This window comes from Gracilinanus agilis, chromosome 4 (assembly GCF_016433145.1).
Source record: "Gracilinanus agilis isolate LMUSP501 chromosome 4, AgileGrace, whole genome shotgun sequence".
NCBI lineage: Eukaryota > Metazoa > Chordata > Mammalia > Didelphimorphia > Didelphidae > Gracilinanus > Gracilinanus agilis.
In genome coordinates, this window is record NC_058133.1 from 133,515,082 (window position 1) to 133,542,014 (window position 26,933).

A 26,933-nucleotide genomic window follows, 5' to 3' on the forward strand; every position below is an offset into this window, starting at 1 on the left:
CTTGCCGGGCACTGCCTGGGACGCTTCTCGCGTGCGCTCCGGAGCTGTCCAGAGTCCTGGGGCGCACCACTCCTCAGGATTAAGGAGGGTCGAACCTGGGCTTTCCTGGGATTGCATCTCCTTTGTTTTCCCGGGGATTTCCTCTCTGTTTTTCTGTCCAAGAAGTGTAATTTCTCCGCACTACCCCGCTTCTCCCACCCCCCATCTTCCCCACACCAGGACTTTCTTCCTGACAGTGCTCACAGGAGTGAACCTGTTCCTCTCTTCCTGCCACCCTGGTTTCTCCTGGATTGGAGGAAGGGGCTCTTCCGGGGCTCTTAGACCTGGCGCTCCTTTCGCTGCCTTTGATTTTTGGGTTTCGGGGTCTATTTCTTAGAATCTGAGGGAGCCCCTGCATCCTTACCTGCCCTCCCCCCGCACTGGTCTCCATTCACCAACTGAGGTGCCTCCTCGTTACAATTAGCATTGAGAGAGTGAAAGCTTAGTTCTCTACCTTCTCCTTTTGGGGGAAATTTTGAGGGAGAGGGAAAGGGGAGCACCTCTACTAGGTGGTCTCTTCACCATGGCCTTCACTTTCGCTGCTTTTTGCTACATGCTGTCTCTGGTCCTGTGCGCGGCGCTCATCTTCTTCGCCATCTGGCACGTGAGTACCGGTAGCAGTTTCTAACTCTTCTCTCGGGCCGGGACTCATTCGCCATATCCCATCCTTCGCCTCTCCCCACCGTTGTAAAATAATACCCTCCCCCCTTCTAATTTTTGCAAACGTAGAGTGGTGAGTGGTGCTCTGGGGTTAGCCATTCCACCACTTCTAGCTGCTGACGTCTCTTAGCAATAAGCAACCAGTCTTGGGAGTTGGCAGGTACAGGAATTGACGCCACCTGAGCTCAGCGGGGAAAGGCAGGGGAGTCCTGCTCGCCTTGCCAACCAGGCCTTGGAGCTTCCTGGGGGCATTGTCCTCCCAAACTTTCCTGTTTTGGTCGTGCTTCCCGGGGCTCTCAGAAAACACTACAGCCAGTTCTCTCTCTCCCTCCCCCCCCCCCCCCCCCACCGTTGGGCCCGGCAATTAGTCAAGTAACTATAACAACTAAACATTTAAAATGTCAGCATCTGTGGTGGGTTGCATTTAGGCATAATTGGAGACAAAGTGAAAAGCGGTGAAGGGAGCTGTTGGCAGGAGGAAGCAAGGAGACTGGAAGGAGAGGGGGAAAATAGGAGAGGAGAAAGAGAGATCGATTCACTTCAATGAGGTAGAGGATTGAAAAGTGGGAGACAGAAATGGTCGAGGGGCGTAGAAAAACGAGAGACAAAAGGGAGTCCTAATCTTGGAAGAGGTGAAGTAAAGGGTGCCCAGAGAAAAGCAGTAAGGGAGGAGAATGTATTTCCTTCCTGTTGGGAGGAACCTTTTGACTGCCAGAGCCTAAAATGCTTCCTGGTTTGCATGTGGGCTCGAAACCATCCCCCTGCCTCAGACTCACTGTCTGACCCTTAGAAACATTCAGCATCTGTTCCATTTCTCTCTAAGAGGTGAGCCAGGGAAGCCAGCCAGGCTCAGGTTTCCCTGCCTCTCCTCTGTGGGTTTTCTAGCTTCCTGGATTGAGCAAGTCAAGGGGCTGGCTCCAGGAGGGAGTCCCAGGAACAGAGCAGACAGAGCTGGAGATAGGACTGAATTCATCACTTGATGGTACAAAAAGGGTGGGGGTGGAGGGAAATAGTTGGTAAATACCGAGCAAGTGTTGGGAAGAAACAACAGAAAAAGAATTTTCTTCTTCATATGACTACAGGTTTCAGTGAATAAGCTCTAGGCTCTGTTAGAGAGAGAGGAGACAGAATGGAAACCCTGACCTTGAGCTCTAACCCTGCTCTCTTTGATAGGGGGGGGGGCACTGCCAATAAATAAACTTAAACTGCCAGGTTTTTTATTTCCTTTTTAGCTAAATAGGACTTATAATGTTTCTGCATCAGTGATAGGAAACAGTAAATACTGAAACAGAGGTTTGTATATTGGATAACATCAGTCAATATGAGTGACAAAAGTGATGTATACAGTGAGGAAAGGAGCCATTCTGGTCTCAGGGAGAACAGATGTTGGGAATCTTTTACCATCCTCTTGAAACTCAGGGTTGTGAGGCATAACTATTCCAGAAAAGTGGTTAGAATTCCCATTGGTGAGGTGTCAAAGGATTCTAAGAAGGCAGAACTAAGAGCACTGGGGGAAATTGCAGAGAAATCATTATTGGTTTAAGGAAAAAATGACTAAATCAGAATTATGGCAGAAGAGAGTGGGTTGCCTTAGTAAGCAATGAGTTTGCCATTACTAGTGGTATTTGAAAAGATTGGACTACTACTTATCCGGATTATAGAGGAGGTTCCTGTTGAGGGTTGAATTACAGAGCCACTAAGGTCATTTTTCAGCTATTATTTTGTGTCTTGCTTGTCCAAGGGACAAATCCTGGGGAAACAATCACTGCGTTGCATGGTTGTGGCATATTTTACTGCAAGCAGACAGTGGGAGATGGAGGCGCAAGGAAAATTGCAGGGTGGGTGAGATGTTGAGTGTTTTGTATAAGCTAAAGAGCTTCTCTTAAAATAGAACTAAAGATCACAGAGTTCAGCTACAGAAGCTTCTACTAGGGGACTGTGAACAGGAAGGGTATGGAAAGAGATGCTCTTGGCAGAAGGAGGATATGAAGCATTGAGGTGGGCTGGAGCAATCTGGAATAAGGGAAATTTACATATGACAGCGATATCTAGTTTGGTAAAGCAAGTTGTTGAGAGGGAGGCAAGAAAAGGTTTCAGAACCAGGAATGGCTGAAATGTCAGAGAAGTCTGGTAGTCAAAGGATCCTACATCTAAAGTTAGAGTACCTTGGAGGCCATTTAGTCAAACTCTCTTATCCTACAGATAAGGAAATTGAGGACTAGGGAAATGAAGTGGTCTGGCTCAAGTCTCATAAGTGGTGAGTAACAGGGGGAGAAGTTGAACCCATGTCCTCTGTTCTCTTCCTTGGGGTTTAGGGTTGGAAGTTAAGGATGTCTTTGATGGTCCATGGAATCATAGCTCTGGAGTTAAAAGTTATCTCAGAAACTATTTATCCTAATCCCTTCATTTTACAGAGAAGAAAATGAGGCTTACTTAGAGAGTTGAAGTAAGTTGTCCAGGGCCACACAGGTAGTAAAGGAGCAGAATTAAAACATGAACTGGGCAATAAATATTTATTGAATGCTTACTTTGAGCCAGCCACTGTGCTAAGTGCTAGAGATAAAAACGAAGGCAAAAAAAGTTCTTGCTCTCAAGGAGACAACTTGCAAACAACTAAGCACATAGTTACAAGATACGTGCAGTATACTCAGAAGGTAAAGTAGAAGGTATAGTAAAGTTAAAAAGATGTCCTGGCTACCTTTTACACCAAGTGACCCAGTTTACAGATGGTGAGATGAGAGAGTTTGGGCCCTGATATTTCAAAGGGCTGCTCAGAGGGCACTGTTTGACCTTACCTAGAACATTTGCTGTTTTGATCCTCACCCTAAAGAAACCTGGGCAGACATTATAGTGTTTACTTCAGAAATGAGGAAAGCAAGGCTCACAGTGAATTAGGCCACATATTTTGACTTCATGTCTAATGTTCTTGTCCTTCTTCTTTTTTTAACAGCATGCCATACTGTTAGCAATGGAAATTAGGTAAACCAATGAACCTTCTGGCGGGTGAACATAGGCTTTTAATTTGGGGATAAAATTGAACTTATAGGCACTAAGGATTGTAATGGGAGAAAATAATTTTGCTAGTCTTTTCATTCTGAGCTGAAAAGGCACATGGCGGATGGTGCCAGATTAATGCAAAAATTCTCTGCTGACAATGAGTTTCAAATGAACTCCCCCTCCTCCTTGTGATTTATTTACCAAAAATAATCTTTTTTCAGGAAAAAAATACATTTCTAATTTCCCTTTTCTTCATGCCCAGAAGGGGGCAGGTACTAAAGAAGATACTGTCAAGCACTACAGTTTGCTGAACTTTCCATCTGAAGAAAATAGATGACCAGAAAGATTATTTTTCACCCATTCAGTAGACAGATAATAAATAATTCAAAAATAGGTTAATTAAGTGGGTGGTTTGTGCAGTTGGTAGAGTAATAGAAGATTAAATATTACATTGGAATAAAAAGCCAGGCTTTTTGAGTATTCCCATTGGGTTTGTCTCTCTGTGGACCAGAGGGTCATAATTTTAGACTGCCTTCCTTAGGAATACTGAACACAATAGAACTTCCAAGGCTGTAACAAGTGAAGATTTAAATCCCAGGGAGAACTGCAAGATTTGCATTTCTAACTGTCATTTCTGTGGAAGAGAATTCAATTATCATTTTTATAGTAACAATACTCCTAGCACCCTTCTTCCCAAGGAAGACGGCTCTGATTCTTTCTTTCTCTTGTTCCACAACCCACCCATTTTGTTGCTTAAAGGTATTTGAAACACACAGAACAAACTGCGAAATTGTAAAAAACAGAAACAAAAATCCAACTTCATTATCTGAGCTTCGGTCTATCAAAATTGCTTCTGCGCTAGCATAATCTTTTACCTTCAGCCTAGCATTGTTTGTCTTTTGAATTTCATTGACTGGGAGATACTTAGAAACCTCAGAGGTGATCAAATTCAGACCTCATCTGATGCAAGACTCCTTTCTCCTAAATGTGCAGAACTTCTTAAGTACTTAATATTTATTGAATAATGATAATAATAGCTAATATTGGTATAATGCTTTAAGTTTTGCAGCGCACTGTGTCTATGTTATCTCATTTGATCCTCAAAACCACTTTTCATTATCTCCAGTTTGAAACAAACCCAGAGCTTAAGAGACTTACTCATTGTCACACAGCTAGTAATTAACTGAGGCAGGATTTGAACTCAGCTTTAACCTGCTTTCCACTGTAGCACCTATCTGTCAAAATATTGAGCTTTAAATAAAGTATTAAGTGTTATACTTGACATACAGTATCTAGTGCCTATTCTGGATGCATGTTTCTCTTAAATTTATATAATTTAGAAACTTTATATATCCTAGAATCTTTCTTGCTGTGGATTAACAACTATGATTTTATCTTCATACCATTTAATTTTAGAATTTTTGACCTGAAAGAGTTTTTAGAGATCATCTATTTTAGCCCCTTTTACTTTACAGGTGAGGAAACTGAAGGCGAGAGAAGTGAAGTAGAAAGGGAAGGGAATAAATATTTATTAAATACCTACTACATGCAGGACACTGTGCTAAGATTATCTTTTTTAATCCTCACAACAATACTGGGAGGTAGGTGCTATTATATCCCTAACTTACAGTTGAGGAAACTGAGGCAGATAGATGTTAAGTGACTTGGCCCAGGGTCACATAGTTTGCAAGTATCTGAGTCTGAATTGAACTTGAGTCTTCTTGACCCAAGCACTCTGATAGGTTTGTGACCTATTAGTTACCCTCCACCTGGTTTAGTCCATCTGCCTAGAGAGTTTTACTGAGGTGGGGTTGCTGGACATGCTACAGCCTCTTGGAGCTCTAGGAGAGTTAGCTGAAAGGTGGCTACCAAAGGTTCAGCACCCTTTCTTCTCTGACAACTCGCTGCCCAGTGACTTGTCCAGGGTCATACAGCTAATTAAAAGAATTTCCCATGCTGGAGAAATTACAAATCCTTTGCCAAATTCCAGTTAAGAACTTGAGTCTAAATATCATATTTTTATAGAGAAAGAAAGAATGATAGGTAGAAATATTCCCCATTCTGAGTCAGGCCTGGATTTCAGGCCCAGATTTACTACCTAAGATCACAGATTTCAAGCTGGAAGGGATTCTTCAGGCTACCTAGTTTCCTAACAGACTTAAACAGAATCATAATCCTATACCTCTCCTAAGAAAAAAGTCTTAATTTTAGAGCCTATAGGTTAAACTAAGGCCCTTTACAGCTTAAAATTAAATTTTCAAAATTCAGAATTTACAATGGATTGAGAGGGAGGCTTTATAAAGTGACAAAGATAACCACTGGGTCAGAGCTGGTTGGCATCCTTAAACAAATGAAGCAAGTCAAATTTCTTTGAGAAGTCTGGCCTTATTTTTGACTTCTTATCTCAGAAATGTCTGAGGCTTTCCATAAATTTTACCATCCCATGTGACAGGCTTCATCCAGCCAAATAAGCCTCTAACCAAGAAAGGCAACCCTGAACTTCAGTAAAGATTAATAAAGAGCAATAAAAAATTCCTATGACATTATTTTGTGAAAGTGAAATATTTGGAGTCACTCTCTTATAGGACTTATGTAAGAGGTCTGCAGTTTCTTCAACAAAGGAAATTCTTTCCACCAAGCCATATTTTACAGGGGAGCGGGCATATGGGATGTTCAGGGAGGATGAGCATCTTTGATGAAAGGGCTTGCTGAGCCCTTTCTAGGGTTGCTCATCCACTTTTGGTGTCCAGCCAACTCTCATTTGTGGTAGGCATGTCCAGTGGCTATGCCCCACAAAAACTGTCTAGGCAGATGGGCTAAACCAGGCTGAGGGTGACTAATCAGCCTCAGACCCATCGGGATGTCTGCCCCAAGAATATGAAGACTTCCCCAGCAGAATGGATCAGATTTGTTCCAGTGGTCATGATGGCACCCAAAGCAGACTGTGTAGAGCTTGGATAGACATCAAAGATGCCAAGATCTTCCATTGCATCCTGGGCCATTGCCCAGTTGATCTGACTTTTGTTTTGCCACTGGACTTTGATGACTCTAAAAGACGGAGTGAGCCTGATGACTTTGTGCAGCTTTGCCTCACTTAAATCCTTTTTATTCACAAGTCAAGACATCATCTCATGATGTCATTGGTCTCTTCTAAATGAAGGATGAATGAACATTTTTAAGAGGAAATGTTTGCTACTTAGTAAATAAATCCTAGGGAATTTCTTGAGACACAAAAAGCTTAATGACATAAGGAGGGTCACTTATCAGGAGGGGCCCAATTTAGGATTTAAAGCTGGGTCTTTCTGACTTCAAGCCCAACATGCTATCTGCTAGAACACTGTGCCTCTCAGGAATTAAATAGCGTAAGCACTAATTTATCTGGACATATTTTATATAATTTTGTTTAAAAAAATGGGAAAAATTCCTAAAGTTTTACCTATGGAGCCAAATTCCAGCCAAAATAAAGTGAAATCTACTGTCAGTAAAATTTACAGCCAAAGCTGGTTAGACTACTTGCAAGTACTCTACCTTACATGAATAGACATGAGAGGACAACTTTTAAGACCAAAGTTTCACTACTTATGCTTAGCTTTTTATTTTTGGATAAGCAATTCTTTAATGTGGGATCCTGGATGAGTATCTTAAACTCTTAGTACCTTAGTTGACTTTATTTTTCATTTATTTATTTATTTTTAAAACTCTTACCTTCCATCTTGGAGTCAATACTGAGTATTGGCTCCAAGGCAGAAGAGTGGTAAGGGTAGGCAATGGGAGTCAAGTGACTTGCCCAGGGTCACACAGCTGGGAAGTGTCTGAGGCCAAATCTGAACCTAGGACCTCCCATCTCTAGGCCTGGATCTCAATCCACTGAGCTGCCCCCTCAGTCGACTTTATAATAATGGTTATGGAGTCAGAGTGGGTGAGTTTGAATCCTGATTCTATCACTTCTACTGTATGATCCTGATCAAGTCACGACCTGCCTGGGACTCTATTTTCTCAATTCTAAAATTATGACGCTAATCTAGATTGCTACTAAGGTCAGTCAGCAAACACTTACTAAGTGCCTACTATGTTCCAGGTGTTATACTAAAGACTAGAGATGCAAAAAAGAGGCAAAAGACAGTTTTTGCCTTTAAGGACTTTACAGTCTAATGGGGGAGACAAGAAGCAAGCAAACAAGCTAATACACAGGATAGATAGGAGATAATTAAAATGGGGAAGGCCTAGGATTAAAAGGGGGCAGACAAAGGTTTCCTGTAGAGGTTGGTATTTTAATTTGGACTTAAAGGAGCCAAAGTGGTCAGTAGGCAGAGCTGAGGAGAGAAAGCACTCCAGGCATGGGAGACAGAAAATGCCCAGATCCAAGAGATAGAGCTTCTTGTCTATGAACAACAGCCAGGAGGCCAATGTCACTGGATGAGAGTACCTGGAAGGGAATAAAGAGTAAGGAGCCTGGAAAGGTAGGAGGGGGATAAGTTATGAAGGGCTTTGAATCATAAAGGATTTTGTATTTGATCCTGGAGGCAGTAGGGAGTCACTAGAATTTATTTAGTTGGCAGTGGGGATGATGTGGTTGGACCTTGGCTTTAGAAAAATTACTCTTATGGGCAGCTGGGTGGCTCAATAGATTGAGTGCCAGGCCTAGAGATGGGAGGTCCTGGGTTCAAATCTGGCCTCAGATACTTCCCAGCTATGTGACCCTGGGCAAGTCACTTGACCCCCATTGCCTACCCTTACCACTCTTATGCCTTGGAACCAATACACAGTATTGATTCTAAGACAATATAAGGGTAAAAAAAAAGAAAAAGAAAAATTACCTTGGTGGAAGAATGGGGGATGGATTGGAGTATGGAGAGACCTAGCAACAGGGTAGTGCAATTGTCCAGGCTGTGAGGTGATGATGGCCTGCACGAGCGTGAGTGGTGGCAGTGTCAGAGGTCTTAGCAATAGATTGGATATGGGGCTGGGGAGTAAGAGACCGAGAGGAATCCAGAATGATTCTGAGATTTTGAGTCTGAGAGGATGGTATAATCATAGTACCAACTTCCCAGGATTGTTGATGGGATCAAGTGAAATAATATTTCTAAATCACTTAGCACAGTGTCTAGCACATAGCAGGCACTTAATAAATGCTTATTCCCCCTTCCCTTAACTTTGTAACCTCTGTATTTTATTTTATGCATTTAAAAATGTAACTCTGAGAAGGGGTCCCCAGATTGCCCAAAGGGTCCATGACACTAAAGAAGATTTTAAGAACCTAACAAGAAAAGAAGAACTACGTCACCTGAGCTTTCATGAGCCACTGAGGGTGCAGATTGATGAGAATGAAAAGAAGAAAGATTTGGCTGCTTGACTAACCATTACAGATGCTGACATCTGACAAGCTAGTTCTCATGGATGACATCAGCATTCTTGAAACGGAAATGTGGCTATGTATCACTGCAACAAAACTGGCTGTGATGGCTTCCACTTGCTCAAGCAGTGAATGACTCAGTGGCCACCTCCTCTTGCTCAGCTGGAATGGCCAGGTTGATGGAAACTGGTACCAGTGGCCAGATCAAGCAGCTATGGGGGAGCAAGAAGATTAGGGCAACTCCCAGCTAAGGTGTTAGGAAGCAGGAGTCCAAGGGGAAAAGATGTTAATGGAAAAAGCTTGTACAAATAGTGACCATTATTTTTTAAACAAGCAACTAATTATTCCCTTTTATTTTTTAATTACACTTAGAAACAGTTTCAACAATTGTTTCCTGACATTTTGCACTTTAAATCTCTGTCTCTCTTTCTCTGTCTCTGTCTCTGTCTCTGTCTCTGTCTCTGTCTCTGTCTCTGTCTCTGTCTCTGTCTCTCTCTCTCTCTCTCTCTCTCTCTCTTTCTGTCTGACTGTTTATCTCTGTTTCTGTCTGTCTCTCTCTGTCTCTGTCTGTCTCTGACTCTCTGTCTCTCTCTGACACACACACTCTTTCTCTCTGACTCTGTCTCTCTCTCTCTATCTCTCTCTCTCTCTCTGTCTGACTGTCTATCTCTGTTTCTGTCTGTCTCTCTCTGTCTCTGTCTGTCTCTCCTCTACTCTCTCCATCAGATGGTAAATAATCTGAAATAAATTATACCAGTGTTGAGTGACCACTGTTTGTGCACAAGAGTGGCAATATGGCATTAGTTGAAAGTGCCCTGGGACTGGGAGTGCTACCTAGGTTCAAATCTCAGCTATTCCCAGATATGCACTAATTTGGTCTCTGACTTTGGGCAAGTAATTTAGCCTCTCTGGGTCTCAGTTTCCTCATTTGTAAAATGAGGGCACCTGTCTCTTCCAGCCCTCATAAATTTGAAGATTGCTTTTGAGAATGTACATTATGTCCCCCCACATGCTCATTAGTCTTTTTAGCGTTGGAAGATAGCAATCCCTGTGACATTTTTAGGTAGGTAGCATGGTAAAAAGTGCCTCTTGATTCCCAGCCTGAGGATTATCTCCTTTGGGGATTATCTAAAGGAAATTTCTCAATCTAGGCTGGCTTTCCTTCTCTTACTCATCTTGCTCTAGAGTTACCTCATTTCTTTGTCTCCTCTCAGCTGGTGAGGCCTTAGTGAATGCAAATTAATGACTTAATTTTAGGGTTAATCTGAGGGAGTGGGGGAAGAATTGAAGATATAACTCATTCTGTAAAAATTCTGATACATACATATACACACATATCTCTCTCTATATACTGATATAACCGTAATAGAGGCAAATTTTGGATTAATCTCTGTTTTCATTCAGGTATGTAATTTCTGTCTGATGTTTGGCTGGCTTATTGAGAATTGTCGCTAAATGTATTTTCTTTGGCATCCCCTTTCTCTGCCCCCAAGACTTTAGAGGTGAAAAAATATCAGCAGGGGTGAAAGATGTCACAGGACAATTCCATAAGTAGTTTGAAGATGGGAGATATATTAGTGGTTCAGGAGTATTGATTGAACTGTGCCCAGGTGGAATAGATGGGGAGATCCTGACGTGGGGCGGGAGAAGGGCCACAGGTAAGTATGGAGCTAGGAAAGAACACGAGGTATTTTTGCCTTCAGTCCAGGTGGAATTGAGCAGAAGGGATTGGGGTAGCTGGAGGGACTGGAGAGTCTGAGAGAAGCTGTAAGTTTGACCTAAACTGAACTAGTTCAACCTAAGATATGATGCCATTTAATGCAACTAAAAAGTGTATTAAGCACCTGCCATGTACAAAGCATTGTGATAGTGAGGTTAATATTTATCTTATATCATTTATTCATTTAAAACCCTTACCTTCTTTTACCAAGGCAGAAGAACAGTAAGAGCTAGGCAATGGGGGTAAAGTGACTTGCCCAGGGTCTCACAGCTAGAAAGTATTTTGGAGGTCAGATGTGAAACCAATACCTCCCATCTTCAAGCTTGGCTCTCTCTCCACTGAGCTACCTAGCTGCTTCTGAATCATTTATTTATTGATCCTATTTACAATTAATTGGTTTTTCCCTATAACTGCTTAAGTAGTTCTTTGTCTTTGAATTTAGTTCAGAGTTCAGCTGGCCTCTAGTGGGTTAAATTGAAAAATCCAGCTCTTCTTGTTTCAAGGAATTTAGCTGACCTTGGGGAATGTGTGTGAAAGCGAAGGAGTTGGGCTTTATATCTGTACATGACCAGGCTATCCTTCGAGGTTGTCTAATTTGCCTTACAAAAAGGGCTAATTTGTTATCTTCTAATGTTGAACCTTGAATCAAATAATGAGCTTTTTCCTAGTCTCATGAGAGAAGAAGCCCCCATTACCAAACTTCCAACCAGTCATGTTGTTTACTGCACCTTATCTCTGAAAGCAATCATGCTTCCCTCTAGCCACAATGTCATCTACTCTGTTTTGTTTTTTGTTCTGTATTCCCCAAACCAGTGTAAGAGAATTATCCTTTTGCTTGGGATCTTTGGCATAAACAGAGGCAAGCCATTGGCCCTTTTGTTGATAGACAACATCCCCCTGCCAATAAATATTATCTTGCTCAGAAAATTGCCTCAGTGTACCCTTTTGTGAAAATTCAAATGCAACAATAGGCACTGGGGATACAAAGACCAAGAAAATAAAACGGTTACTGTTATATTCTTTTTTTTTTAACCCTCACCTTCTATCTTAGAATCAATACTGTATATTGATTCCAAGGCAGGAGTGATAATAGCTAGGTACTGGGGATTAAGTGACTTGTCCAGGGTCACATAGGTAGGAAATGTCTGAGTTCAGATTTGAAGCCAGGTCCTCTGTCTCTGGGCCTGACTTTCAATCCACTGAGCCACCTAGCTGCCCCCTATATTATATTCTACTGAGGGGGGGAAAGGTGGCAAGATATATGACATATAAAGAGATGAATAAATAGAAAATACTGATAAAGCAAGAAAGAGAAAGAGAGAATTAACAATTGGACAGAAATAGGAAAGGCCTGATTTATGTATTATTTTGTATATATGTCCTAATTATTAGATTTTAAACCCCTTGAGGGCAGAGACCAGCCATATATTATCTAATCCTTGTATCTCCTTCAGTACCTAGCAGAGTGCTTTCTATGTAGTAGGTACTTAATAATTTTATTAAATTGTGGTGAGTATTGATATTGTACTAGGCATTATGAGACTTAAAAGTCTTGGTTATGTATAGTTACTGTCTTCAGGGAGCTTACATTTCAGTACAGAGAAAAGGCGTTCTTTTGATAGCTTTGACACAATTTACTTATAGGATAAAGTCCAAACTTTTCAGTTCAAGGCTCATATTTTTATTTATTTTTTTTAAGGTTTACAAAAGACCATTCCCAAATATTATCATTTCCATTATATCGATGAAAAAAATGATTCTCAGATATGTGAAGTGACTTGGCCAGGTCACATATCTAGTAAATATCAAGTTAGGATTTGAACTTGGGTCCTTCTTTACTAGTGTCTTCCCTCCCATTCCCTACATCATTGAACCTTGTTTTTACTTTGCAAACTTTAGTTCCCATTATTCCACACTGGAGCCCTCCCAGCCTACTGACTTTTACCTAAATCGTTGTTGTTTCAGTCTTGTTTGACTCTTTGTGGCCCCAAATTGAGGTTTTTTTTTGACAAAGATACTAGAATGGTTTGCCATTTCCTTCTTTAACTTATTTTATGGATGAGGAAATTGAGGTAAACTAGGTTAAGTGACTTGCCCAGGGTCACACAGCTAGGAAGTGTCTGAGGCCTAGGACCTCCCATCTCTAGGCCTGGCTCTCCATCCATTGAGCTATCCAGCTGCCTCCTGCCATGAGAATTTCTGACACTAGTTCTTTTGATATCTCACCCTATTTGGCATGCCCTTCCTTGTAGCCTGTCCAGCCCTTTAAGGTCTAACTGAAATCCCATTTGAACTCTTTTATTCACCTCTGGGTCTGACCATTCATTTTTGATCTTAATTATAGATTACTAAATTTCAGCTATTTGTAAATGTCCTGTCTATAAAATTCTGGAAAGCAGGGGCCATGTCATATTTTTTTTTATTGCATGCCTTTTAGCACCTTTCAAAATATGTTGCTTATAATAAAGGGTCAGCAAATACTTATTGAATGGATGAGACACGATGGCTAAAGGCCAGTGAAAAACTTATCTGGCTTGAAATGATAATGACTAGCTGGCGTGACCTCGGGAAGTCACTTTTTAAACTCCAGTTTTCTCATCAATAAAATGATGGGGTTGGACGAGAGAGAGGAGCTCTAAGATCCCTTCTATTGCTCATCTCCAGTGGCTTGAACTTGGCTCAGAAAAACTAAAAGCCTGGCTTTTCAATGGCTCATCAGTTGGGAAAATGAATGTGCTGGTGGGCCTGGGGAGGAGAAGCAGCTTAGCCTTCCGAGCGCTGACCTGGAATGGGCCCAGCACAGGTGGACTGCCTGTGGACAGAGGGACAGCTCATGGGCGTCTGCTGCTCACCTCACCAGCGTGGGCAACATCCTTGAATGCACCCATCAGCTCTGCTCCAAGAACCAGCTGATGAAAGCAGAGAAAACAAAGGATCCCCCATAGAGGATCCAGCCTGATGAATCACTCTATCGACAAGTCTCAGGAGGTCCGGGAAAGGCTTCTACGAGGGTAACACTTGACATTTCAAGCTCCTCAAATTCGGATGGAATTGCCTTTGGGCCAGGAGCTTCTTGGAGTGTTGAGTTAGCCCTCCGGTAATCTTCCTTGAACCTGCTCTCTGTGGTCCCCTCCAGCATGCAATTGATAACGACTCAGCTGAATATTCTTAGACAAATAAAACTTCTCTTAGGTTTCTCCACCTTTTTTTTTTGGTGTTATGGACCTCTTTGGCAGTCTAGTGAGGCCTTTTAGACTTCTCAGAATAATTAAAAATTAATATTATTATGAAAAACCTCACCTTCTGTCTTATTATCAATTCTAAGACTGAAGAACAGCAAGGGCTAGGCCACTGAGGTTAAATGACTTGCCCAGGATCACACAGCTAGGAAGTGTCTGAAGTCAGATTTGAACCCAGGTCCTTCCAATTTGAGGCCAGATACTCTATCCACTATACTATGTAGCTGCTCCCAGAATAATATTTTTAAATGCATAATATAAAATGTGTAGAATCACAAAGGAACCCAATTATATTGAAATGTAGTATCAAATTATTAAAACCATTTTTATAATGGTTATTATTATTAAATGAATTTTATTTTTATACAATATATTATTCTTATCATATATTCATTATCATATATTTATATATTTTATACATAATATTTATGTTATATATTATAATATAATAATTACCATTATTATCCCCAGGTTAAGAACTCCTATAACCATTACACTTTAGCAGTGGACATAGATGAGTAGACAATGACAGGCCCATGAAGCAAAAACAGTGTCACTTAGTGTCGTTTAGGTGTTCTCTGGCTACCTGAGGAAGCAATAGAACTCATTTGACTTGGAAGCTGAAATGGGTCATGCTGAGTGCTTCAGGAATCTTAAAACTTAAATGGCATTATTACTACTCTTCATGGGCGCAGCTCCCCTATCTCTCAGCAACAGCCCAAGCAAGCAGGTTACATCACAGCCTGGAGAGTTTAATGCCCAGCATTTCCTGAATTCGCTTCTTTTCCTCGGGATCCCAGGAATTCCTTTCTTTATCCCTCACTTGATAGAACTGGAACTCTCACCCATTTTGGTATCTCTTGGCAGTGCCAGGAGCATCTCTTACTGCCTCTGCCAGTTAATCCAGTGGTTTCATAAATGGGTCATTTGATCTTTGCACAGGATTAGTCTGTGTTGTCGTTTAGGGGTTAGTCCAACTTTACATGGCACCATGGACTTTGTCCATGGGATTTCCTCGGCAAAAATACCAGAGTGGTTTACCATTTCTTCCCCCAGTGTGAAGAACTGAGGCAAACATGGGTAAGTGACTTGCCCAGGTTCACACAGCTATTAAGTGTCTGAGGCCAGATTTGAACTTAGATAAGTCTTTCTGTTTCTCCACCTGCTGCACCACCTAGCTAGATTTTTTTTTAACCCTTAACTTCTGTCTTAGAATCTCTACTGTGTATTGGTTCTAAGGCAGAAGAGTGGTAAGGGCTGGGCAATGGGAGTTAAGTGACTTGCTGGGAAGTATCTGAGGTCACATTTGAACCTAGGACTTCCCATCTCTAGGTCCTGGCTCTCAATCCACTGAGCCACTCATCTGCTCCCCCTGTTTAATCTTAAACAAACAAAATTAAAATGAATCCAATGGCTCCAGTTTTTGCGCTGTCTATATAACTTTGCCCATCATCTCATCATGTATAAAGTAATTTAACATGGATTTCATTTCACAGGAAAGGATGAGGACAAAAAAACCAGCCTGGACAACAGCCCTAGTGCAGAGGGGCCTTCTAAATAACCAGAGAGGCCTTTCTCTACAGAAGAACTTAGTGGGATTTCTTTAGATCTTACACACCTAAAAGGTGGCCTGGTGAATTGGAAAGTGCAGAAGACCTGGAATGTGAAGGCTTAGTTTGGGTTTGAAATACTTACACTGTCTTAAGATTTGTGAAGTGCTTCACAAATCCCTCATATGATCCTCACAACTCTATTATCTCCATTTTTCAGAAAGGAAAACTGAGACAGGTCCAGTGCTCTGTCCCCTGTGCCATCTAGCTGCCTTGTGTGAGTGTAGGAATATCTCCTCAGTCCTCTGAGTCCTAGTTTCCTGATTTGTAAAACTGTGAAATGGATTCAGGTAATACTTAAACTATGTAAACTCCTTGAGGGCAGGGGCCATCTTTCTTTTTGTTTTCAATTGTCTCCCACAGACCTTAGCACAATGCTTGGCATGTGGTGAACCTTGAAATCAGCAGCCATTGACTTGACTTTAGGATCTGAAATCCTTTTGAGGGGCAGCTAGGAGACCCAGTGGATGGAGAGCCAAGCCTGGAGATGGGAGGTCCTGGATTCAAATCTGACCCTGGGCTAGTCAATCAATCTCCATTGTGTAGCCCTTAATGTTCTTCTGCCTTGGAACGGATATTCAGTATTGATTCTGAGAAGAAGGTGGGTTTATTTAAAAAAAAAAAGAAGCCTTGAGTAAAGGAAAGCAAGTTCAAATCTCTTGATTCATTTTAGCTAGGAGTTCATAGATTTGGACCTAGAGATGAACCTGGCTCAAGCCCTCTCATTTTATAGGTGAAGAAATCATGATCCATGGTAGGTTGAGTGACTTGACCATGACCAAATAGATAATTCGTAACAGATCTGGGATTTGAGCCCATGTTCCTCAACTCCAAATCCAATACTCTTTGGATTTCACCAAGGGAAATGCCTTCATCCCTTAGTATTTTTAGCCAATTCTGCAAAATCATAAATTGCAGGCGAGTTGCCAGTGTGTCCTGGTGGAGGGGATGGAAGCACTTCCCACATTAGAAGTCACTAATGAGATCACAAGTCTTTAACTCTTTCCATCCCCCTCAAGAAAAATCCTCTGGAAAGAAATTTCTAGATTTTACTTTATCCATCCCTTCTGGAGAGGGTAGTGTTTGTCTGTTACCAAAGCATACTTCCCGGCAGGCTATTCTCTTAAGTGGGAGCAATGATAGGAGCTGAATGGCCCAGGAAGGCACTGGTGGCCGGTTGTTTCTCTTCGTTTGTCACACGCACTTGGTGGTCTTCATGGACTGTACTGAGGGTCTGACAAACACGGGGAAAAGAGAACCTTCTGTACTGAAGAGCACAGAGAAAATTTTAAAAAACACTGAACATTTTTTCTCCACGATGATTTTGGGCCAGAAGATATTTGAAATTTCAGTTCATTGTCATCGTCCCAGGGTGAAGCATGAAAATTGCATCCAAGTTTCTGTTCTGTTCTCTCCGTAGTGGATGCTCAGGGAGGGTTTTTGACTGAATGACTGGCTCATTGACTGACTTCATTTCACTCTGGCCCCGCTCCTGGTAGTAACAACTCGCTAGGAGCAAGATAATTGTTCCTGCCAATGATTATTTGGCTTAAGGGACTCCATGTAGATTGCTCCCGTTACGTTCATCTGCATTTATTGTTTATTTTTATGTCTTATTCAAGCCTGAGAGGCAGCAAGGTATGGTGGATGGCGTGTTGAACTTGGCGTCAAGAAGACACGAGTCTCTGGCACATACCAGCTGGCAAGTTACTTAACTCAGCCACAAACAAGTCACTTAACCTTTTGGAGACTCAGGTAGCACCCCACAACTTTTCTATTGGCTGTGATCTGTCATTTCCTCGTGCAGATTGTTACTTATTCTAACCAGGGGACCTATCATCCCATTTAGATGGTAAATTCTATGAGGTCATAGAATAATTTTTCCATTAAAAAATCTCCCCCTAATGTACCCGGCAAAGTTCTGGGTACATTTTTATTGCTGTTAAATTATTTTAGTCATGCCTGATTCTACTGGAGTGGTTTGCCATTTCCTTTTCCAGCTCATTTTACAGATGAGGAGACTGAGGCTTTGGCCTTTTTTGACCTTTCTAAAACACTTAACACTGTTGACAGCCCTCTACTCCTGATTGCTATGGTTTCATGACCCTGTGCTCCTGCCTAGATGGCTACTCACTCCTTAGTCTCATTTGTAGAATGACTCTCCACTTTTCTTATATTTGAGTATACCTTTGGACTCTACCTTCATGTTTCCTTTTTTTTTTTTTTGACTCTCTACTTTCTCTTGTTTTCATTATCTCTTATGGGTTCAGTTGTTATCTCTATGCAGAACTTAATGTTTAGTGCATGCTCTCTCTCTCTCTCTCTCTCTCTCTCTCTCTCTCTCTCTCTCTTCCTTTCTCCTTCTCTCTCTGCCTCTCTGCCTCTCTGTCTTCTCTGTTTTCTGTCTCTCTGTCCCTCTCTCTCTCTCTCTGTCTCCCTCTTTCTCTCCATCCCCCTCCTTTTTCCCTCCCTCTCTTTCCCACTCACCTTCTCTCTCTCCTTCCCTGCATCTCTCCCTCCTTCTCTCTCTCTCTCTCTCTCTTTCTCTCTCTCTCTCTCTCTCTCTCTCTCTCTCTCTCTCTCTCTCTCTCTCTCATAATTCAAAATATCTAGCCTTTGCTGAATTCCAATAGCCTATGGGACATTTCTGGTTAGATACCCTATTTACAACTTAAACATGACATGTCTAAAATAGAACTCCTTATTTTTTCCCCCAAAGTCTTCCCTCTTCTTAACTTCCTTATTTCTGCTGAAGGTATCAACATCCTTCTCATTGCCAAAGTTTACCAACTTCAGGATCATCCTTCAGTCTTCATTCTTTTTAGCCAGTCCTCCCACCCTCACATATCCAATTAATTGTTAAATCTTGTTTATTAAATCTCTGCAGTATTTCTAGCAAATATTATGCTCCTTTCTATGCACACAGGCACTGCCCTAGTTCAGATCCTCTTTCATTTCTTATCTAAATGAATGCAATAGCCTCTTACTTGATCTCTCGGCCTCCAGCCCCTCAAAATTGGTATTCCAATAGCACAGCTCTGACCATGTCATTACTCTACTTGGTAATCTCTAGGGGTGTCATATTGCCTTTAGGATAAAATACAAACTCCTTTGTTTGGAAGGTAAAACCTGTCACAATCTAGCTTCAGCCTAACTTTGCAGATAAATTAGATATTTCTTTCTGGCACAGACTTATTATCGCTGAACCAATCTGCTTGCTGTTCCCCACACACAACATTCCATCTCTTGTGTCTATACCTTATGCCTGGAATGCATAGGGCAGCTAAGTGCAAGAGTGGCTAAAGCAATGGGTCTGGAGTTAGCAATACTTATCTTCCTGAGTTCCAATCTGGACTCAGACATTTATTACCTGTGTGATCTTAGACAAGTCACTTATCCTTCTTTGCCTCATCTGTAAAATGATCTGGAAAAGGAACAGCAAACCACTATATGTCTTTGCCAAGAAAACCCTGGAATGGAATCGTGAAGAGTCAGACAAAATTGAAAGATGATTGAACAACAAATGCCTGAAATGCATTCTCTCTTTACCTGTGTCTCACAGAATTCCTAATTTTCTTCAAGGCTCAGTTCAAAGGCCATCCCTTCCAAAGTCCTTGGATCCTCCTGATCCCCAATTTGCTAGTGCTCTTTCAGCTGAAATGATTTCTTATTTACTTGGAGTTTTATATTTAGTTATCTGTCTTCATGTTAAAAGTTAGCTAGTTGGGGGGCAGCTGGGTGGCTCAGTGAATTGAAAACCAGGCCTAGAGATGGGAGGTCCTGGGTTCAAATCTGAATTCAGACACTTCCTAGCTGGGTGACCCTGGACAAGTCACTTGACACCCACTGCCTAGCTCTTACCACTCTTCTGCCTTAGAACCAATACACAGTATTGATTCCAAGATGGAAGGCAAGAGTTTGAAAAAAAATTAGCTAGTTGTTAGAGTGGATAGTGGGCTGGACTTGGAGTCAGGAAGATATGAGTTCAAATCCATCCTTGGGTACTGGGTTTATCACCTAAGACAAGGCCTTTCTGTCTTCCTGTTTCCTCCTTTATAAGTTGTAGAAAATAATCACTTACAATGAACTGGAGAAATTCCATGTGAACTGGAAAGACCTCCAGGAATTGATGCAGAGTGAAAGGAGCAGATCCAGGAGAACATTGTACACATAGACTGATACACTGTGGTAAAATAGAATGTGATGGACTTCTGTACTAGCAGCAATGCAATGATCCAGGACAATTCTGAGGAACTCGAGAAAGAACACTATCCACATTCAGAGAAAGAACTGTGGGAGCAGAAGCGCAGAAGAAAAACATATGATTGATCATGAGGTTCAATAGGGATACGATTAGGGTTTTGATGTTAAAGGATTGCTCTTCTGCAAATATGGATAACATGGAAATAGGTTTTGAACAATGATACATGTATAACCCAGTAGAACTGCTGGTCAGTTCTGGGAGTGGGGAGGGAAGAGGGGTGGAAATAGTTATGAATCATGTAACCATGGAAAAATATTCTAAATAAATTTAAGAGAACAAAAAAAGAAAAAAGAAAATAATCACTCCCATCTCTCAGGGCTGTGGCGAGGTCAAATGAGACAAAAATACCAAAAGTACTTTGCAAGCTTTGAGGGATTATAAGACATGTTAGCGGTCATGATGATGACTGTCATTATCATGTTGGAGTTGGGGTTGTTGTGGCTTTGTTTTTTTCCTTCTATAGAATGTAAAATTCTCAAAAGTGGAGACATTTTGGCTTGACATCCCTAGTGCTAAATACATAACATAGTTCATAAATGTGTATTGAATGAAGGAATGAATAATAAAAGTTGACTGACTGAGAGTGGGCAGACCCACTATCAACTCTTCTTCACTCCTCCTTGCAATGTGAAGGCATGCAGGTAATTAATTGTTGGTCTCTATCTATGTTCCCCTTTCTCCTTTCTCTCCATTTTTTCCTCTAATGTCTCTCTGTTCCCCTTCACAATCCTTATCCACCCACTCCCATCTATAGCTTATATCTTCCAGTATCCCTCAGGCATTGCTTTTAGCCTATTCCATGACCTCTCTGGGCTAAGTGGACAGATGATGCCCATCTCTCCACCCCCCCCCAAGACTCTGAAGTAGTGCCCTGACATTTCAGCCCACCATATCTTTTGACTTTGGAATCCTGCTGACTGGGTGCAGAGTAAGAAAGTGGAATCTTGGAGCTGATTTCTCTTGTTAAAAGAAGAAAAGCAATTTTTTTCCATTACTGGCAACTGATTCATAAACCCTAAAAAAAGAGTTGATAGCAACAGAGCCAGCTAGCTATAGCAGCCCAGATGGCCCCCTATATAATATACCAATTGGCTTTGTATCTTAGAGAGGAAGCAGATTTCAATGTATTTTCTGAACCTCGTTAAAAAAAGAAATTAGCAATTGTGCCCACCAGGCAAGCCATTGTCTTTAGTTGCCATTTGGAAATTGCCAAATGAGAAGGGACTTCCCTAATGCTCTAAAATGGGGAGATTAGGAGCATGGGGGCCCTGATCCTACTGCTGCTTCCAGTTCCAATGAATTGTCATTTGGTCTTAAGCAAGTCACAGAATCCTCAAAGGGCAAGCTGGTGATGACTCTGGTGGGTCAGAGGATTTGATTCAATGCAACAAGCTAGTTTGGTCAGTCAAGTCAACAAACATTTTTAAAGCCCCTACTATATGCCAAGCAATGTTCTAAACACTGGATGCAAAACATGGTCTCTGCTTTCAAGGAGTTCACTGGGTATTGGTAGAGCTAACTTGAAAAGGAAAGGGATATTAATTCTTTTCTTGTGGATGAACCAGTGGTGTTCCTTTGTTTGCCAAGGAAACCTTTAAGATCCACTTCCTGGCATGGTCATTGGTTAATGGTGCAGGTCATACTGATTTAACCATGAATTTCAAGATTTTGTCCAAATTATTCCCTAGAAGAAGACTTTAGAATTTGAGTCAAAAGAAATAGTATTTATTCTTTGTAGCATCAAAATATAGTTTAGGTTCAGCAGGTCAGGGACCAAGGCTTGGGAGTCTGTTTTTAGGTTTAAAGTTAGGAAGACAAGGGGGCAGCTGTGTGGCTCAGTGGATTGAGAGTCATACCCAGAGATGGGAGGTCCTGGGTTCAAAATTGACCTCAGACATTTCCTACTTGTATGATCCTGGGCAAGTCACTTAACTCCCATTGCCTAGCCCTTACTGCTCTTCTACCTTAGAACCAATACACAGTATTGATTCTAAGACAGAAGGTAAGGGTTTTTATAAAACAAGTTAGGAAGACATGAGTTAAAATCTGACTTCAAATATTAGCTGTGTGATCTTGAGTAAATCACTTAACCTTATTTGCCTCAGTTTCTTCATCTGTAAAAGGAGTGAAAAAGAAATAGCAAATCACTCCATTGTCTTTGCCAAGAAAACCCCATATGGGGTCAGGAAGAGTTGGACATGACTGAAATGAATGAACAATATTTAACAAAAACTCCAACTTTTAAGTATCTATTGACATTAGGTATTCCAAACACTACATTGATACTAGGTATCAATCCCAAGGCAGAAGAGTGATTAGGGCTAGGCAATGGGGGTCAAATGACTTGCCTAGGGTCACATCAATAGGAAGTATCTGAGGCCAGATTTGAACTCAGGACCTCCTGTCTCTAGGCCTGGCTCTCTATCCACCCAGGCTGCCCCAACAACATTTAATTTGTGATGATTGTCTCTCAGGGTATTGAATAAATGATATGGACTTTCCTGAGGATATTCTGGTAAAGGGATTAGGATGTTATCAGTGGTCTGGATGGCATCATCAAGAGAAAGACTCTGTGGGTCATGATGGTAGGGGAAGAAGTCTTTTGGAGCATGTGGGGATTTCTGGCAATCTGGAATGCCGAATAAGAACCAGATGTTATGAAGCTTAAGATCACTCCATCATCGCTGGACTGTGAATTTTCCTGAGGCACTTCATGTGCATTTTTCTTGCAAGCTTTGAGCAGGACTTGAGCAGAGGCCAACATCACATATGTACTTTACTGTATGTATTTCAGTTTCAGAAAGAAAAAAGATAAACGTTTTCCTCTGACATTCTCTTCTCTCTTTGGTTTGCTGTTTTAAAAGAAAACCTTATAGAAAAGGGCTAGGCAGTCTTTAAAATGGTCTATGGAACCCATTGCTGTTAGGACTATTTAATTGTCCATCTGCGTGATGTTGGAGAAGTCATTTAATTTTTCTGTTTTTTTTTTGCTCATCTGTAAAATAAGTGCATCAGAAACATGGCTGTGAAATGGAATAAGCGTTGGATTTGGAGTTAGTAAGAAAGGAAATAAGCTGTCATATTGCTCTTATTGTCAGCCACTGTGCTTTACAAATATTATCTCATTTGATCCTCACAATGACCCTATAAGGAAGGTGCTATTATTTTTCTCATTTTATAGTTGAGGAAACTGAGGAAAATGGGGTGACTTTCCCAGCATCCCACAGGTAGTGTCTGAGGCCAGATTTGAACTCAGATCTCCCTGACTCCAGTCTCAACACTTTATCCAAGGTGCCACTTAGTTGCTTCTAGTCAGAGAACTAGGGGCAAAACTCTGGGCCTCACTTTCCTCATCGGTAAAATGAAGGGGTCAGACTAAATGGCTTTTGAATTCCCTTCAAATTCCAAATCTAAGGCTAGGAAGGTCCCTTTTAGATCTAAAGCTATTGTTGTTCAGTCATGTATGACTCTTTGCAAACCCAATTTGGGATTTTCTCTTTGAAGTTACTGGAGTGATTTGCCATTTCCTTCTCCAGCTCATTTTACAGATGAGGAAACTGAGGCAAATGGAGTTAAATGACTTACCTGAGGTCACACAGCTAGTAAGTGTTTGAGGTCAGATTTGAGGAAGATGAATGTTCCTGACTCCAGTCCTGGTGATCTATCTACTGCATCACCTAGCTGCCCCCAACAGTCACTGCCATATTTACCTTTTCCTTCCTCCCCCTTCCCTTTGCCTTTTCTTTTTCCTGGGGTATATCCCTGAATTTCTTGGGGTTTTGGATGGCATTCGTAGTAAGTAAATTGCTTAGTTCGGCACCAGAGCCTCCATAAGTTTGCCTTTTGCTAACTTTCCACATTTTCTTCTATCACAGACAAGGCAAAGAGTGGCTCCTGTCTGTGGCTTCTACCAGGTTGTGAGCTCTTTGAGGAAAGAGACCAAGCCTTCTTTTACTTTTGTATCTAGCACATTTTTCTACTTATATATCTTATTATTATTTTATTTTTTAAACCCATACCTTCCGTTTTAGAATCAGTACTGTGTATTGGTTCTAAGGCAGAAGAGTGGTAAGGGCTAGGCAATGAGGGTTAAGTGACTTTCCCAGGGTCACACAGCTAAGAAGTGTCTGAGACTGGATTTGAACCAGGACCTACTCTCTCTAACCCTAATCTCTCTATCCACTGAGCTCCCTAGCTGCCCCTATATTTAAATTATTAATGAATGTTTACTGAAGTTCTTTTTTACAAGTTAATGATGTTTCCCCAAAGGAAGCACAGAAAAAGCATATATTTATTATTTAAATTTTTATATCCTAAGTGGGCAACTAACTGCACCTCTGGGCAGACAGGTTTAGTTAATGGATTAAGTTTCCTTGACCTCTTTTCCTGCTGGGGTAGCGTTTCTTGGCCCACTTATCCATTGATGATGTCTTTTTCTTCACAGTAGATCTCCCAAACTGGCAAAAGACCATTATCATCTATTAGTCAGCCCGTCAGTGGAGACCTAAAAGAATGGTCTGAGGACATGCTGCACTGTCACATTTGTGTAGATCACAGAATTCTGGAGCTAGAAGGGATCTGAGAAATTATGTCTTCTAAGCTTCTGATTTTACAGATGAGGAAACTGACTAGCCCAAGGTCACACAATTATCAACAGAGAAGGGCCTAGAATATACAGTCATACTGAACCTCACCATTCTGTCTCATTACTCATCCTGATCAACTCAAGGCATACCATTTATCCTTAAACGATATCTCAAAATATGGTTGTCAAAATATGAAAAAAGAACCAAATTCCCAGACCCCAAGTTAAGAAACTCTGGCATAAAGGGTAAAACATCCCTCACCAAGTGCTACATGAAGAAAGAACCTCCTTGGGCAAACCCCACGTGTGAGAGCCTTCCTTGTTTAAATGCTCTATGTAGGAGCCCTTCTTATACTGAGATTTAAGGAGCCGGTATTGGTGCTTTGAAGTTCCCAAGGCCATTTCAAGAGTGGTGAGAAATAGAATTTTCTGCCAGTTTCACATCTCGTTGGGCTCCTCGTCTCAAACCATGGAAAATAACAGAAAAATGAAACTGTATTGTAGAGTTCTAAGGCATCCACATGCTCCTTCCTTCCTTTTTATGTTCTCTTCCCAGGTGCAAACACTTCTTAAATTTCTCCTTGGGAACTTCTACCTTTGTTTACATCTAGATTGTGTCTGGTAGATTTGCCTTATAATTAGCCAAGTTTGTAACTTTTGTTACTCTGCTGTGTAAATTATTTTGCTCTGTAAATGGGGAAGAAGCATCAATTGTCTCTCATGGGAGGTACAGTGGTATTCAAACTTAGAGCTGTATGGGGCATCCTCCATTCTGGAATCTCAGTGACAATTAGTTCCTCCTCACTGTTCCAATTGTCATAAATGAACCCAATAAGCTTGGTGGGGAAAGACTATTAAAATGGGCAGAGAACTGATGTGTGTGTGTGTGTGTGTGTGTGTGTGTGTGTGTGTGTGTGTGTGTGTGAGAGAGAGAGAGAGAGAGAGAGAGAGAGAGAGAGAGAGAGAGAGAGATTGAGAACACCTCAAATCTCGGGGAGCAAAACAGAAGAGAATTTGAGAAAAGAGGTAGATTGAGAGAAAGCAAGCCTAGAGACAAGAGGTCCTAGATCTGTGTTGGCAAACCTATGGCACATATGCCAGAGGGGGCTGCCCTCTTTTCCTTCCCCATTCCTCACATCACCCACCCCTCTGCCTAGCAGTCAAATAGGAGTGCTTCTTCCCTCCCCTGTCTGGGGTTACGGGGTGGCTCACATGAGGTGAGGATGCCATTTGGGTATTTGGTCTCCAAAAGGTTCACCATCACTGTCCTAGGTTCAAATGTGACCTCTGCTTCTTCCTAGCTGTATGACCCTGGGCATGTTACTTAACCCCCATTGCTTAACCTTCACCACTCTTCTGCCTTGGAACCAAAACACAGTATTGATTCTAAGAGGGAAATTAAGGGTTAAAAAAAGAAAAGAGCTTATTAGAGCTTGGTCTCAAATTAACCATTTATCTACTTACTTTTCTGTTTTTACTTCTCTGTAGCTAAAGCAGCCAGTGAATCATTTTGTTCTTTAATTCTTCCTCCCCCAAATCCCACCCTGCTTCCCTGCTTCCAAGCCTATAATACAAAACTACCCCCAAACTAAGAAGTATTCTTCCAGGCACTCTAACAAAAGTCAGCTGCAGTCACCATATAAGTTTGAGTCCCTTTCATCTGTATGTTCTTCCATGCATTTATAGGATAAAGTTAGCTATTGAACTGGACTTTCTCTGTTATTGGTACAGAGTTGGGCAGTGTTTTGGGATTGGGAAAACCTATTCATTGTAAGGAATCAGGGACTTCTAGTCCTGGCTTTGCTACTAACTGGTTTTCTAATTTTTTTAAATGAGGGGTTTTGGATTAAATAACCATTTTTTTAAACCCTTACCTTCTGTCTTGGAGTCAATACTTTGTATTGGTTCCAAGGCAGAAGAGTGGTAAGGGCTAGGAAATGGGGGTTAAGTGACTTGCCCAGAGTCACAGAGCTAGGAAGTAAGTGTCTGAGGCCAGATTTGAATCCATGGCCTACTATCTCTAGGCCTGACTCTCAATCCACTGAGCTACCCAGCTGCCAACTAAATAATCTTTTTAGAGCTTGTTTAGCTCTAACATTCAGTGTGAATAAATTCAATTTCATGCACATTTAAGTGCCTTCTATATGCAAGTACTGTGCCAGGAGCTGGGGCTATATATATATAGCTAAAATATGACCGTTGTCTCTGCCCTCAAGGAATTGAGTCAATTTTAGTTTATGGATAAGAATAATAAAAGGTTGGAATATCATTCAGTGTAATCTAGCCAATTCAACAAATGTGGAAGTGCTTGCTCTGTGTGAGGCATTGTGTTGAACATTGGGCACATAAGGACAAAATGAAAATTGATGCCTGCCCTCAAGGAGCTTTCTTTCTACTGTGGGAATGTAATGTGTTAGCAGTTAAGTGTGTGCATGGTGATTTGAGGCAGGAGAGGGTCTTGATAAC

General features: G+C 41.4%; 1 protein-coding gene across 2 annotated transcripts in view; it reads left to right on the top strand.

The window, feature by feature from the left end:
- The first annotated feature begins 562 nt into the window (after window positions 1-562).
- CNIH3 (cornichon family AMPA receptor auxiliary protein 3) overlaps window positions 563-26,933 on the top strand; it is a 196,095-nt gene continuing 169,724 nt past the window's right edge. For both annotated transcript variants that reach the window (XM_044674374.1, XM_044674375.1), the window contains exon 1: window positions 563-643. In XM_044674374.1, coding sequence (XP_044530309.1) covers window positions 563-643 — 81 coding nt within the window. The remainder of the gene's footprint in view (window positions 644-26,933) is intronic.